Genomic DNA, 13,838 nt, shown 5'->3' with positions numbered 1-13,838 from the left:
TTTAATTGTTTGATATAGATTATCATTTCTGATGACATTTATCTGTCGTGCTGCCTTGCTCAGTTGTGCTAGCTATTCTTTTTGGATGATTCAAATTTGGGTGGATGGATAAAACTAGGCAATCAATGTGAATTCTTTTACAAATTTTCCTATGTATAGATGTGATTCATAGACGAAATGTGGTCAGACATTTTGGAGTTTTGAAGTGTTTGTTTGTTATGGTATTTGTCTGTTTGGGTCAAACTTGTATGGGCGAGAAAGCTCTGTTAATCACAAGAAAGTATGTAGCGGGGACTATCCACAGTTATTGAATGTATACCTAAAGGATGTTAACCTTTAAATTTATGTATGAATCTCAAAATCTAACGATCTAATGTCTGACAGGTTTAACGCCATGAATTCGGGTGTACTCATGCTTTTCCCTTGAATGATGACTCTAACTCCGAACTAGATATCACACAGTATCTAAATTATTATTTTTACCTTCATAGTATGTCCACAAGTTACCATGTGCGTTAATTATACTAGTAAAACTATTAATAATCTTTATTTTGATTGATTGTGAGAAAATATATGGCAGTCTCATTATAAATTTATAATAATTTTCTTCTTCAGTTTTGGACAACCAGATACTCATACAAATCGTTTTAAATATCTCCGATATAACCAATATATCAACCCGATATAAACTTTATAAGATTTTGCCACAAAATGATTTGGTTCAATATCCTTATTGCTTTTTGATGATTTAGGCACGACATATTTAGTCATGACCGATACATCAGCCAATATGTTTTTTTTATTTGGTTTGTCCGAAAACAATATATTTCTTCAAATTTTCTATAATACTTTTAGCAAAAAAGTTCATCCTTTAAAGTTTTTTAGCAAAATTATAGGAAACTCTTTTTTCTTAGTAAGTTTCTACAATTAGATAGTGATCTTAAATATAGGTTACTTATGCTTTTGTATACTTAGATTTTATTAAATATGTTTAGATTATATTTCAGGATATTATATTATATAAGCATTAGTGTGCACCCTGTGTAAAGCGCAAAGCACTGCACTTTGAACTTGTCTCCCTCTACGTTTTGGTACATTTGATTTAATTATAATATGCTTAAATTTAGAAATCATATCTGCTCCTCTATACTTAAAAGAATTATCAAAGTTTAATAAATTCGATTTAAAAGTCATATCTACTTCTCTATACTTAAAAAAGTATCCAAGTTTTAATACATTTTATTTGTTTTACTGTTTGCGGTACAATAAAATACTGTAGCATAAATACTAACTTCACGTATGGATGAGCAGAATTGTTTTTTTTTTTTATATACTATAGTAAATTACTATTTATGCTACAGTCAATATACTGCTTATTCTAGAGTATTACTATAGTATTTAATGTAGTATAAACAGAAATTTTTTGAATTCTTCTTTAAATATAAAGGAGTGTACGTCATCCAAGATTGGCACACTTAGAGCATCTCCAACAGCTTCCTCATTTTATTAGTATTCTCACTTTTGAAGAATTTTGGGCTTTTTTTGGTCCAACAGATTCCTCATTCCATTCCCCAAAATAGGGATGAAGGAGAAAAAAAGAAGAGTCTTCCCCAAATCTGAAGCATTCTTTAAAGAATGCTGCTACGGGGACCCAAAATATGGGACCAAGGGAGGGGACAAGTGAGATGTCCCTTCCCTATTGTATAATGAGTTGGTCATACCAACTCATTATGCAATAGGGAGATGACACATCACTTGTCCCATCCATTCCAACTCATTATGCAATAGGGAGATGACACATCACCTGTCCCCTCCATTGGTGCCATATTTTGGGTCCTTAAATCATTTTTATTCTTTAAATATTTGGGAATAGTTTTGTCATAAATGCAACACGTTCTTCAAAACGGGATGGAGGAGAAAATAAATATAAAACAAAATCCGTAATTTTTACAAAAAAAAGTCATAGGGCAGTTCTAATGTATAACAACATCCCAAAATAGGGATGTAAAATATTTTTATTATTGTAATAAATACAGAATTCTTTAAAATGGGAAAACTGTTGGAGTTAGAGCAAAAATAATTTAGAGAATATGACTTTTGCTTTCCCATTTTGAAGAAATTTTTGGGAAAATTGTTGGAGATGCTCTTTTATAATCCCCGCATCTCTATGATATCTACAGTCTCATGTGAATTCGTAGCTCTTCAAATATTTAGAGAAAAAAAATGTATGGACCACACGCGCCCCAAATAAACCTTATCACATAAAAAAGAAAAAAAAAAGAATAAACATAAAAAATGAACAAAAAATCCGATGCCCAATTCTAACCCGAACCTGCCACCTCACCGCCAAACTTCCCTCGTCCTCTCACAACCGACCGAAACCAAAAACCCCAATTCCCGCAAATGGCTGCTACGCTCACCTCCCCTCCCCCTTCGCTCCCTCTCCTCCGCCCAAATCCCCATGCTAACCCCATTGCCTCTCCCCGCCCCTCGATTACCGTCCTCCGCCGCCGCCTCCTCTCCGTCGCCGCCGCCGCCGTCCGCCAAGACCTAACCACCTGGACCTCGACCCCGCTCTCCGCGTCTCCCCCGCCTCCGGAGACTCCTCCCTCTTCACGTCGCCGCCGACCTCTCCTCCGCCCCCGAAATCGCCGGCGCCTTCACCGCCGCCGGCCAGTACGTCCAGATCCGGATCCCCTCGGCGGATAAGCCCTCGTTCCTGGCGATCGCGTCGGCGCCGGAGGACGCGGTGAGGAGAGGGGAGTTCGAGTTCTTGGTGAAGAGGATCGCGGGGTCGACGGCGGAGGGGATTTGCGGGATGAGGACCGGGGATTTGGTGGAGGTTGGGGGAGTTATGGGGAAAGGGTTTCAGATTGAGAGGGTGGAGGGGGTTGAGACTGTCTTGATCTTCGCTACTGGGTCTGGGATCAGGTAAGAGTTTCCTTTTTTAATGATTTACTTTTTTTTTAATTTTTTTTGCAAAAAGGGGAGGTTTTTTGGTTGTTTAGGACAAAAAATTGCTTTTTTGAGATGCATTAAGTTAGTTTTGCAAAAAGAGTTTCTTTTTTTAACTTTTATGACACAGTACTCTAAACCTAAACCACTGTTGTAGAGAGAAAACTTAGATCAAACAAACAATAATAAAGTAATTTAACGTCAAAAAGCTATCAATAAAGTAATACATCTTGAAGATAATAATAAAAGATCTAATCATCACAAAAACAAACAAAAACAAAGTAAAGACAGAAAAATAAACGGATGATTGACTTCATGGCAGAGAAATTTTCTAGGCGGAGAAACTAACCAAGAGGGAGGGAGGCGGCATTTCACTTTTTTTTCCCCAATTTTATTCTTTCCAATGTGTGGGATAATTTGAGAGAGGAGAACTTATGGTTATATATATAGGTAGTATAATTTGTGGGATAATTATGACCAATTATCCCAATTCTAATTCTAGTAGAATTCTACTTGACTTTATCCCAATTCTAATTCTAGTAGAATTCTACTTGACTAACGCACCAAAAAAAATAATATAGTTCTAGTTTTACAAAAGTTCTACTTGACTAACATTATAAAAAAATATTCCATTTTTTAGTTCTATGTGACTAACACCTTAAAATTTTATCCCATAATTTATCCCAATTCCAGTTTTAAGTTCTAGATGACTAACCCCCCTAATGACCTGTTTGGATGGAGGGTAGAGAGGGGGAAGGGAAGAGAAATCTCATTTTAACCTTGTTTGGGAGTTTCATTTAGGAGGATAGAGAAGGGGAATGAGTAGAAAATTGGCTAAAATCTTACACCCCAAATTGGGGTGTAATGGAGGGGAAGGGAAGGAAGGGGAATTTCCCCCTTCCTTTCCTCAAGTGAACTCCCAAACATATAATAATGAAGATTACAGGATTGAGAACGTAAAAACCATGAAGTTACGTTACGTGGCTCATCAACACCCAAAGCTTAGTCATCATGTTCATTACAATTATATCCCTACTAGCTTGAAAGAGAGAATGGTTTGAAGAAACAGCAAGTGGAAAACAATTGAATCTATTTGCTACTTTGCTTGATGTATAGCGTGGAATTTGATCCATTTCAGTAGAAAGCGACTGAGCTTACCTAAAACAACTCTTTTGCTGTTAACAATATGAAGCAACTTCAATATATTTTCTTGCTGATGTTTCGTTTTTTACCTTTTATAATCTACATTTTTGTGTTAGAATTCACACCTAGTGCAATGAATAGTACGCTCCAGCACAAACCTCTGCTTCCACAAGAGACCTCCATAAAAATCTCCCCTAGAAATTCACCTCTGAATCATGATTGTGGCTGAGCAAGATGGATCCGAAAAATAATTCCAGGACACAATATCTTATAAGGACTTAAGGTATCTTGTGCCCTTATACCTCAATAATACCTACTTTATTGGTTTCAACGGAGAAGAACAGAAAATAACCGAGAGAGAAGTAGAAGAGGTGTCTTTGATCTGAATACGCCTAAGCAATATTTGGATCATGTATATTTACTGGGATGATCTTGCGATGTTCCTGTCTGGTTGGGCATATAGCTATATTATTGTCTACTTTGTTATAGTGATCGGTAGTCTCTGTTATAGTGATCAACAGTGAAGAACAGAAAATAGCCTAGAGAGAACTAGAAAAGGTGTCTTTGATTTGAATACGCTCAAGCAATACTTGGATCATGTATATTTACTGGGATGATCTTGCAATATTCCTGTCACGTTGGGCATATAGATATATTTCTTTCCACTTTGTTATAGTGATCAGGGGTCTCTCTTCTGCTAAAACAAATTACTGGGATAATGAACATGAAGAAATTCTGTTCTGCATTGTATTTGATGTATTTTTATAGTTGTATCAATATTGTTAAAAATTATCCTTTTCTCTAATCTTCTCTCTTATGTGCAGTCCAATCCGCTCACTTATTGAATCAGGATTTGGTGCAAATAAAAGATCAGATGTAAGACTTTATTATGGGGCTCGAAATCTCCAGAGAATGGCTTATCAGGTGTGGAGATGGGACCTCTTTGGATCACAATCTTATTATCGTCACATAGGGCTTTCAGATTAGTTACTGATTTCTGTTCTTTCCTCCTTCAGGATAGGTTCAAGGATTGGGAAGCTACTGGGGTTAGAATTGTCCCTGTTTTGTCACAGCCGGATGATTTATGGAAAGGTGAAAGAGGCTACATACAGGTATTAATGCCTTTGTTTTTTATTTTCAGGCTTATCACCTGTAACTGTATGTAACAGGTAATTATCTATCACATATTGCAGGCTGCATTTTCCAAGGCCAAGCAAATATCAGATCCTTCATCAACAGGAGCAGTGCTCTGTGGACACAAACAAATGACTGAGGTCGGTCATCTTTCTTAAATGCCACACCTATGATCAGTTATGTTTATTTCGTGGTTGCAGCCCTTATCCTTGTGATTGTTGTGTAGCATCATACGTTGATAGTGGGGCTTCTTGCTGTCTATTACTTATTTGACTTTATTAAGTTTTAATTCAGAAGAAGTAATTTTTTTAGAATCAAGTCCAAACTAAAATTAATATGAGATTATTTGCTAGGTCTGGGTCTTTATTTCTACCTACTTTGAGGATTGATATCAGTTGTGATTTTGGTTGGGCCATTTCTAAAGTATTTTTCATTTACACTGCTGCTTGTTGACCTGCCTGAATTCATTATGAAAAAAATAAATAAATAAAACCCCAGGGGTTGTAGGGAGCAGTAAATGAATCTAGGAGGTTATCTTAAAAATATATTAATGGAAAAAAGATTTCCATGTGGTCAATCTGAAAATATTGGATAAGATCTTTGTAGTGTCTGCTTGATGCTCAAGCTTAATAGGAAATAATGCCTTCTTAAGAAATCATCATAATTAGGTTAAACCTCACCTGTACGTGGAGGAGAACAATTTTGCCTTCTTAAGAAATCATCATTGTTAGGTTAAACCTCACCCGTACATGGAGGAGGACAATTTAAGCATTATAAATTTGTTTTGCTGCATTTAGAATCATCACGCTTTGTTTTTAGTATTGGCAAGTGAAAGAAAAGTGAATCCACGGAGTATGGGTTATGTCACACAATTATTCTGAAATATAAGATTGAACACACCCTTTAAAGTTGAAAACATTTTAAAATGTTAACACTGCTTAACGTTAATCAGAGATGGGAAGAAAAAAAAGTCAACTATGGTTTGCTTGGAGAAATGGTATCACAGTATCGAATGTATACTAGGGATATGTACAAATTCAAAGGTCCAGTGGATAAGGTCACTGAAAATAGTGCTAAATTTGCAAGCAGCTATCAGCCTAATTTCCGTCGTCCTGGTATAAAAATTACCATTAAATAATCAATTCTACTGTAGCATCACCTATCCTCTTGATCCATGTAGAGTAAGAGCAAGAATCCGAAGTTTCATTAAATGAGATGTTGTTTGGATGAAGGAATGTGAATTTGGAAATCTGGTAATGTCAGTTTTTTTTTCAAAGTTCTCATAGTCCTTTCAAGCGTAAAACCTAGCTAATTTGGAATCTTACATTATTTACTTTAAGGAATCACATTCATACTGTAAAAAGCTAACTTGAAACTTGTTGCACCTTTTCTTCTACTTTAGCGTCTGATGCTGAATTTTAGTTGCACATGGCATACAAATGTTTTTATTTGCTCACTTTCCTTCAGAATTTTTCTATTGTGGAATTGATGCCCATGATATCTTCATTGTGGCAGGAGGTTACATCTGTGCTTATCGCCGATGGTGTGTCCACAGATAAAATTTTGAAGAATTTCTGAGTTCGAACTGTATGTATTCATTTGTTGTAGAATTATATTAAGGAGTCGTTAACATTATTCTTTTTGACTTCTAGTGCCAAGCATTTCTGATTGCGATTCACAGTAGAATAAAAAGCAATGATTCGTCAGTTTTGTTACCATATTTACCTCTCAATACCTGCATCAGGGTAAACTTGTATATTTTCAATTTTTTTCATTGATTTCTTACCAATTATGGAGTCAACATCGGAGCACGAATTATAACCGTAGGGGTTTGAATGGTTTCACGGGTTTATTTTCATGCTAAACATCAATAAGTCGAGAACTTCCCACTATGACAATTTGTTCTTCAAGCACACATTGATGATGCGTTACACAATCTTATGCCATGGTTGACGTATAGAATGTACGGCAACTCAAATATTGTTTACATGAATAACAAATGGGTGCACAGAGAAAGGATGAAATGATCCTAGATAACCCTTCATATATACAACGATCATACGGAGGGAAAGGAGGCTTGGCATGTAACAATCTTAAATCGATGCAAATCGATAAAAAGTGTAAATAGTGAGGCGTTTACTTTTGGAATCATTTATTTTTGTTGGAATCTCAAGAAAATAACATGTCACCTTGTTCCATAGTAAACCACACTAGAGTACGGTCAGTAATCGGCCTAGTTATCAACTCGAAGTTGGCCAAAGTTGGAAGCGGAACGTATATCGAATTTGCTTCCGCGTTGTATGATTTCCTATTAGAGACCTACGATCTTCTACGTAAAAAGTTCATACAGGTATGTTCATGTGTCAAGAAAGAGGGCGTTTTTTTTCCAAAAAATAGAAAGCAGGCACTTTTTCGCGGCATATCGTGATGGTCTTTGATCAAATGAAGGCGAACAGCACCACGTTAGTTATAGCGCGCAAGCCCAGTCAGTACCTTATTTACCTCTCTGATAATAGCAGATTTGTGCTACGTTTGGTCTCTCTGGCTGCTGCTAAGCTTCCCATATTTCGTTAGGCATTTTAATAAAAAACGCATCTTTGCGAAAATTTAGCCTCCATATCAACTTTCGCCGTTGAATAGAACATGTGCTTAACAACCAATATGGGATACATTCCAACATTCACCATTGAATAGAACATGTGAAGAGGTCAACAAAAGTGTCGATAACTCAACAAAATTATCAAGAAATAGGTGAGACTACAATACCAAAATATGCCATCATGAAAAAAAAAAATCTTCAAATAACATGTAACAAAATAGGCGAAGAAAACTGCAAATGTGAATATACTCGGGCATAAAAAGATATTATGATGCCCAACTAAAAGTCATTCGAATTATATATATAATTGAAAGGGATGTATTTCACATGCAAGAAAAAGTAAACACAATGTTAGCATTCTTATTGGACTGAAAAAAAAATAGAGGAAAACAGCCAGTTGCTCTCATCAAATCAAAACCTAGATCAAAACAGGACTGATGTTTATGACCTCGCAAAAAAAAATTAATCTCCTTTTGGATGCTTGCATCCATTTTAAGATTATTACACGCGCTCAAAATAAACATCCCCTTTTGGTTAAGCATTCTCCTTTGCAAGCCTCTCGGCCTTGGCAACAACCTCCTCAATTCCTCCAACCATGTAAAATGATTGCTCTGGCAGGTCATCATACTTTCCATCAAGGACACCCTACAAAGGCACACAATAGAATAGGCAAATACTTAGAAGTAGGGTAGCAAAGATTGGAAAGATTGTAATGTTGAAATATTAAGCGCATAATTTCACCAGTACAATTTAATATAGAACTAAATAAAATTATAGCTAAATAATTAGCTACAACCTACTAGTACAATTTTGTATAGAACTAAATAAAGTTATAGGTAAATAATTAGCTACAACTGGGAGGTTCTGTGTCCGTGCATTTTTGTTCCACTGCACATAATGTTCACGAACTAATTAGGTTAGAGTATCGTCATGTGAAATAGATTGTAAGAACAAAATACATAATCCTTCATATAGATCTTTCCAACATTAGCTTTATTGAGCAGCCCTTTCAATTTCCCTTTAGATGTTTTAAGGTGTAACAATAACTACCACAAAGATATATTTATGAACTTATAAAGACAACAGAATACTACTTTACTATGACTATTATTTAAATACATTTTGAAATATATTTATCCTGTTAAAATTCATTGTCATTTCATCAAATACTACTATGGTAATGTTCATAGAATGGTGGGAATTTTACTTATTGAAAATAAATTTGTTATTGTTCAGTTATCCTGCCAATTATGTTACACTTTTTATCATTCAAAATTCAACCAGATGGAAGTTACGGAGATATTAGCTGGTTAACTATTCAGTAATGTGATATAAATCAAAAGGATCAAAGTCACACCGACTGACAATGAATATAAACAGTAACTTACCTGGAAGCTATTGACACTTTCTGTAATATCAACGTACTTTCCAGGTGCACCCGTGAACACTTCGGCAACATGGAAAGGCTGGCTCAAAAATCGCTGGATCTTTCGAGCACGAGCAACAGTCAGTTTATCTTCTTCACTAAGCTCATCCATTCCCAAAATTGCAATAATATCTTGAAGGTTCTTGTAGTTCTGGAGAACCTTTTGAATACCACGAGCAGTATTGTAGTGCTCTTCTCCCAAGACATTAGGAGAAAGCATTCTAGATGTAGAATCAAGCGGATCCACAGCAGGATATATACCAAGCTCTGAAATCTAGTAGAATCAACAACCATAGTCAGAAAAATGACTAAAAAGATTATATATATATATATATATATATATATATATATATAAGCTCAACCCTGTTATTTTTCTAAAGAAATAAATAAAAGTCAAACCTGTCGAGATAACACAGTTGTTGCATCAAGATGGGCAAAGGTAGTTGCAGGAGCAGGATCAGTCAAGTCATCTGCAGGCACATAAATAGCTTGTACAGAGGTAATGGAACCCTTCTTTGTTGTCGTAATCCTCTCTTGAAGTCCTCCAATATCAGTACTTAGTGTTGGTTGGTAACCGACAGCAGACGGAATACGCCCAAGAAGTGAAGACACTTCAGAATTTGCCTGAAATACAACATGGACATCTGAGAGTATAGCAAAATATCATGCATAAAGAATATATTTTAGAAAGCAAAATCTATAAAGCATACTTGGGTGAAACGGAAGATGTTATCAATGAAAAGAAGCACATCTTGCCCTTCAGCATCACGGAAGTGCTCAGCAACTGTAAGTCCAGTCAGTCCAACACGAGCACGGGCACCAGGGGGCTCGTTCATTTGCCCATAAACAAGAGCACATTTGCTCTCACTCTATTCAACAAAACAATAATATCAGGTGAAAGGCTTCAAATAAAAACCAAGCAAAACAAGAACTACACAGGGAGAAACATTCAATTCCCAAACCTGCTTGTCTCCTAGCTTAATGACACCACTCTCCATCATCTCCCTGTACAAGTCATTGCCTTCACGGGTACGTTCTCCAACACCAGCAAAGACGGAGAAACCACCTGATATATGGAAATTTCAATAAATGTAATAAGCATTTAAATTCATTAAAATAATAAGTTATCATTGAAACCAACCATGAGCTTTAGCAACATTGTTGATAAGTTCCATAATAAGCACAGTCTTCCCCACACCAGCACCACCAAAAAGCCCAATCTTTCCTCCTCTCTGGTAGGGTGCAAGCAGATCGACAACCTAGAAACCGCAGTAAAAAATCATGAGCAAGATCCAGTCAGTAATACGGTCTTAAAAAAAAAAGATTCTCATAAATTATAAATTCTTTTAGATGGCAAGCGCATACATTTCCAAAGTTAGCCAGGACAAAAGTTAGCCTGGACATAGCAGAGGTCTGTAAGAAAACATCAAATGCAATACCTTAATTCCAGTGACAAGGATCTCTTGTTCAGTAGCCTGCTCCACAAAAGAAGGGGGTTCCCTGTGGATTGGAAGGAAATGGTTTGTTTCTGACAAGAGAAAAATGAAACAATATCACATAAATGAATGAATCAAACTAAAAGCATAAGAAAGAGTTTCATAGGGTAAACTTACTAATATCACCCCTTTCATCAATGGGTTCCCCAATAACATTCATAATGCGTCCAAGAGTTGCACGACCAACAGGCACCTAAGAAATAATAATAAAAAACCCAATAAGTAATCAATTGAGGTAGACGCATCCACACAGAATAACAAAGCTTCCTCTGGTGATACCACGGTCACTCTGAGGAAGATAATACTAAGAGGACCCCTAGAGATTTGATATATATAAACTTCACGGTGCAAGAAAAGATCAATACAGATTTATTGAAAATGAAGAACAAGCAAAGCCCAACAAAGAAAACTCAAAAGCAAAACTAAAGAACATGTTCCTTGTTGCTTGCAGGAGAGACAAAAGTAGTAACATAATGTCTAATATAATACAATGACCCACATTATAGAATGATCGGAAGTCATTCTGAGGGAAAGGACTCGTAGTAAAGTCTACTAAATGTAACTAAACTTCATGATCTGATACATATCAGTAGAGCTTCAACTTAATGAGGATTGGAAAAAACATAATACAATCAAAAATCAATAAAAGACTTAAAAAGAGGCAGTCTTTTGCCGGAATTGCACAAAGAAAATGGTGATGAGTGGCTCATGCTATAGATTGACCAAAAGTCATTCTGAGAGAGCAAATGTATATTAAGTCCTTATACATATTACACAAAAAACAGATAAATAATGGTTCCATTAGCATTCAACAGAAGAAACACAAATGTAGTAAAATCCAATAAATTCTAGCCACACAGACACGGGTTTACTAAAAACTGATCAGTCTTGTTATATGAGCTATTTTCTTGCCAACCTATTATATACACATTCATCAAAAATACTTTTTTAATAGAAACATAAGCTATCCAAGTGATTTTTCTTATTAAACTGAAAAATATTTGTGGATGGGTGCACGAGAATTGCTGTTTGCATGTGCATTACACAATATCTTTTGAAAAAGAACATAAAATTGCTAACCAAATCAATGCATTTCCCCTTCTTGCTTTTGCTGCACACATTGTACAAGTGTCTGTAACCAAATGTGCTTTTTAGGGTAAATAGAATAAAAGAATGGGTAAACTTTCCCAGTATTAAGAAGTACAAACAAAGGAACAACATAAACTATTAAAAGGCTATAACAGAAATGCAAGTAACATGGATATTGAATTACTGAAATTTGTTTGATTGAATATGCTATGTGCTCAAAAATCTCGCAGCTGATGAATTGGCAATTTAAACAGGACTAGCTATTATCTCGGATTTTGGGAATAAAATACATACCAAACCAAAATCCCATGTAAAACCAATTAGATCTTGGCCCTTGACAAAAAAAACAGCAAATATACTGGGCAATCTATCATTAAAACTATGTTTTGCATTAAATTTCAGATCAAAGAAATCCCAAATCACTATAAACATATTATAGAATGCTAAAAGTCTAAATCCATCATATAAACTGCATAATATTTAAAGCATGATACTTGTTTGCCCAGCTATTTCAGTGCAAAAGGGAACATTTGCTGAAAGATCATCTTTTTATATATGTGTGGAAATTAAAACCAGCAGCAGAAAAAGTAATACTTTCCCAGTTATATTTAAACACATTAAATATAGGGGGGGATGAACAGATAAAAAAGAAGCAAACTTTATCATCTCAAATGGGTTAACAAAAGAAGAAGGAATGAGATCTTACGGTGATAGGAGATCCAGTGTTCAAGACCTTCCCTCCTCGAACGAGCCCATCAGTGAGATCCATAGCGATCGTCCTCACAACATTCTCCTCCAAATGATGGGCGACCTCGAGAACCAACCTCTCCTCCCGATCCAGAACCTCGAGCGCCGTGTAGATCGGAGGCAGCCCCTCATCGAACCTCACGTCGACGACGGCACCGATGACCTGGCAGATCTTTCCGATCGATCCAGCTCCGGTGAACTCATCGGTGATCTTCCCGCTGGGAGCGGGGCCCTTGTGACGCACGCGGATTCGCACGGAGCGGCGCTGGCTGGCGTGCTAGGCGTGGCGTACTCGACGGCGACGGGAGAGCGAGGAGGCTGGGTGGGTTGGCGGGGAGAGGGGCGCGGGAGAGGGGGTCTAGGGTTAGAGAAGGAGGGTTTGGATCGGCGAGATGATGATCGGAGGAGAGAGGAGAGGACACGGCGAGACGCCATGGATTGCGATTGGATTGCTCTCTAGATCTCTCTCGATCTAGGGTTTGAGGGTTTCAGCGGCTGCTGAAGATGAGAGAGGACAACTCCGCGCTTGAGAGATGGAAGAGAGTCAGGGATTTGAAAGAATGGCTCGGATGGGAATTTGGGTAAATTAAGCAAAACCCCCTGATCTGGATTAGCTTTTCTCAGCAATATTCGTGAACTTTAGTTCGTCTTCCAAAACACCCAACCTTTACATTTTTTGCAAACGGAGCCCAACAGTGCTTGTTGTTTGGGAAGCATTAATTTTTTGGTCAAACTAGCACTTAAGCTAGGTTTTTTTATTTGTGCCTCTTTGGCAAAAATACGAAATAGGTTATCTTATAAATCTCATTTTAAAAACCTAGTATACCATAGTGTTTAAAAAAAACTAGCGTATAAGCTCACATAAAAAAACCAAATAAATTACTATTTTACCAAAGAATTTATTTTACCAACTTTATCATAAAAGCTAAAATATACTAAGATGGTGTCAAACTAGCTTTGAAGCTAGCATTTTCATTTCTACATGTTTGATAAAATATAAAATAAGTTAGCTTATAAATCACATTTTAAAAACCTAGTATACCTTAGCTTTTGAAAAGGTAACTTATAAACTCATGTAACTAAGTTAGATTTGACCAAACAAATTACTATTCCGCCAAATAATTTTTATAATATTTTTATCATAAAAGCTCAAAGCCACTAAAATCTAGCATAACTTATAAGTATTCCCAAATGTTATACCCCTAAAAATATTATTGTTAATCTCCACTAAACAGTGGACATGTGTCTT

The 13,838-nt window shown here is 36.3% G+C and overlaps 1 protein-coding gene and 1 pseudogene across 1 annotated transcript; one reads left to right on the top strand and one right to left on the bottom strand.

The window, feature by feature from the left end:
• LOC109845434 lies at positions 2,297 to 6,950 on the top strand (annotated as a pseudogene).
• On the bottom strand, positions 8,098 to 13,147 carry LOC109844379 (ATP synthase subunit beta, mitochondrial-like). The gene is given in 10 exon segments (XM_020413383.1): positions 8,098 to 8,476; positions 9,220 to 9,531; positions 9,657 to 9,881; positions 9,968 to 10,126; positions 10,220 to 10,323; positions 10,399 to 10,516; positions 10,697 to 10,785; positions 10,871 to 10,946; positions 12,549 to 12,824; positions 12,827 to 13,147. Coding segments are annotated over 10 exon segments (1,668 nt in total). The 5' UTR covers positions 13,025 to 13,147; the 3' UTR covers positions 8,098 to 8,365.

This window comes from Asparagus officinalis, chromosome 6, assembly GCF_001876935.1.
Source record: "Asparagus officinalis chromosome 6, Aspof.V1, whole genome shotgun sequence".
Lineage (NCBI taxonomy): Eukaryota > Viridiplantae > Streptophyta > Magnoliopsida > Asparagales > Asparagaceae > Asparagus > Asparagus officinalis.
This window is presented reverse-complemented; position numbering and strand designations above follow the sequence as displayed.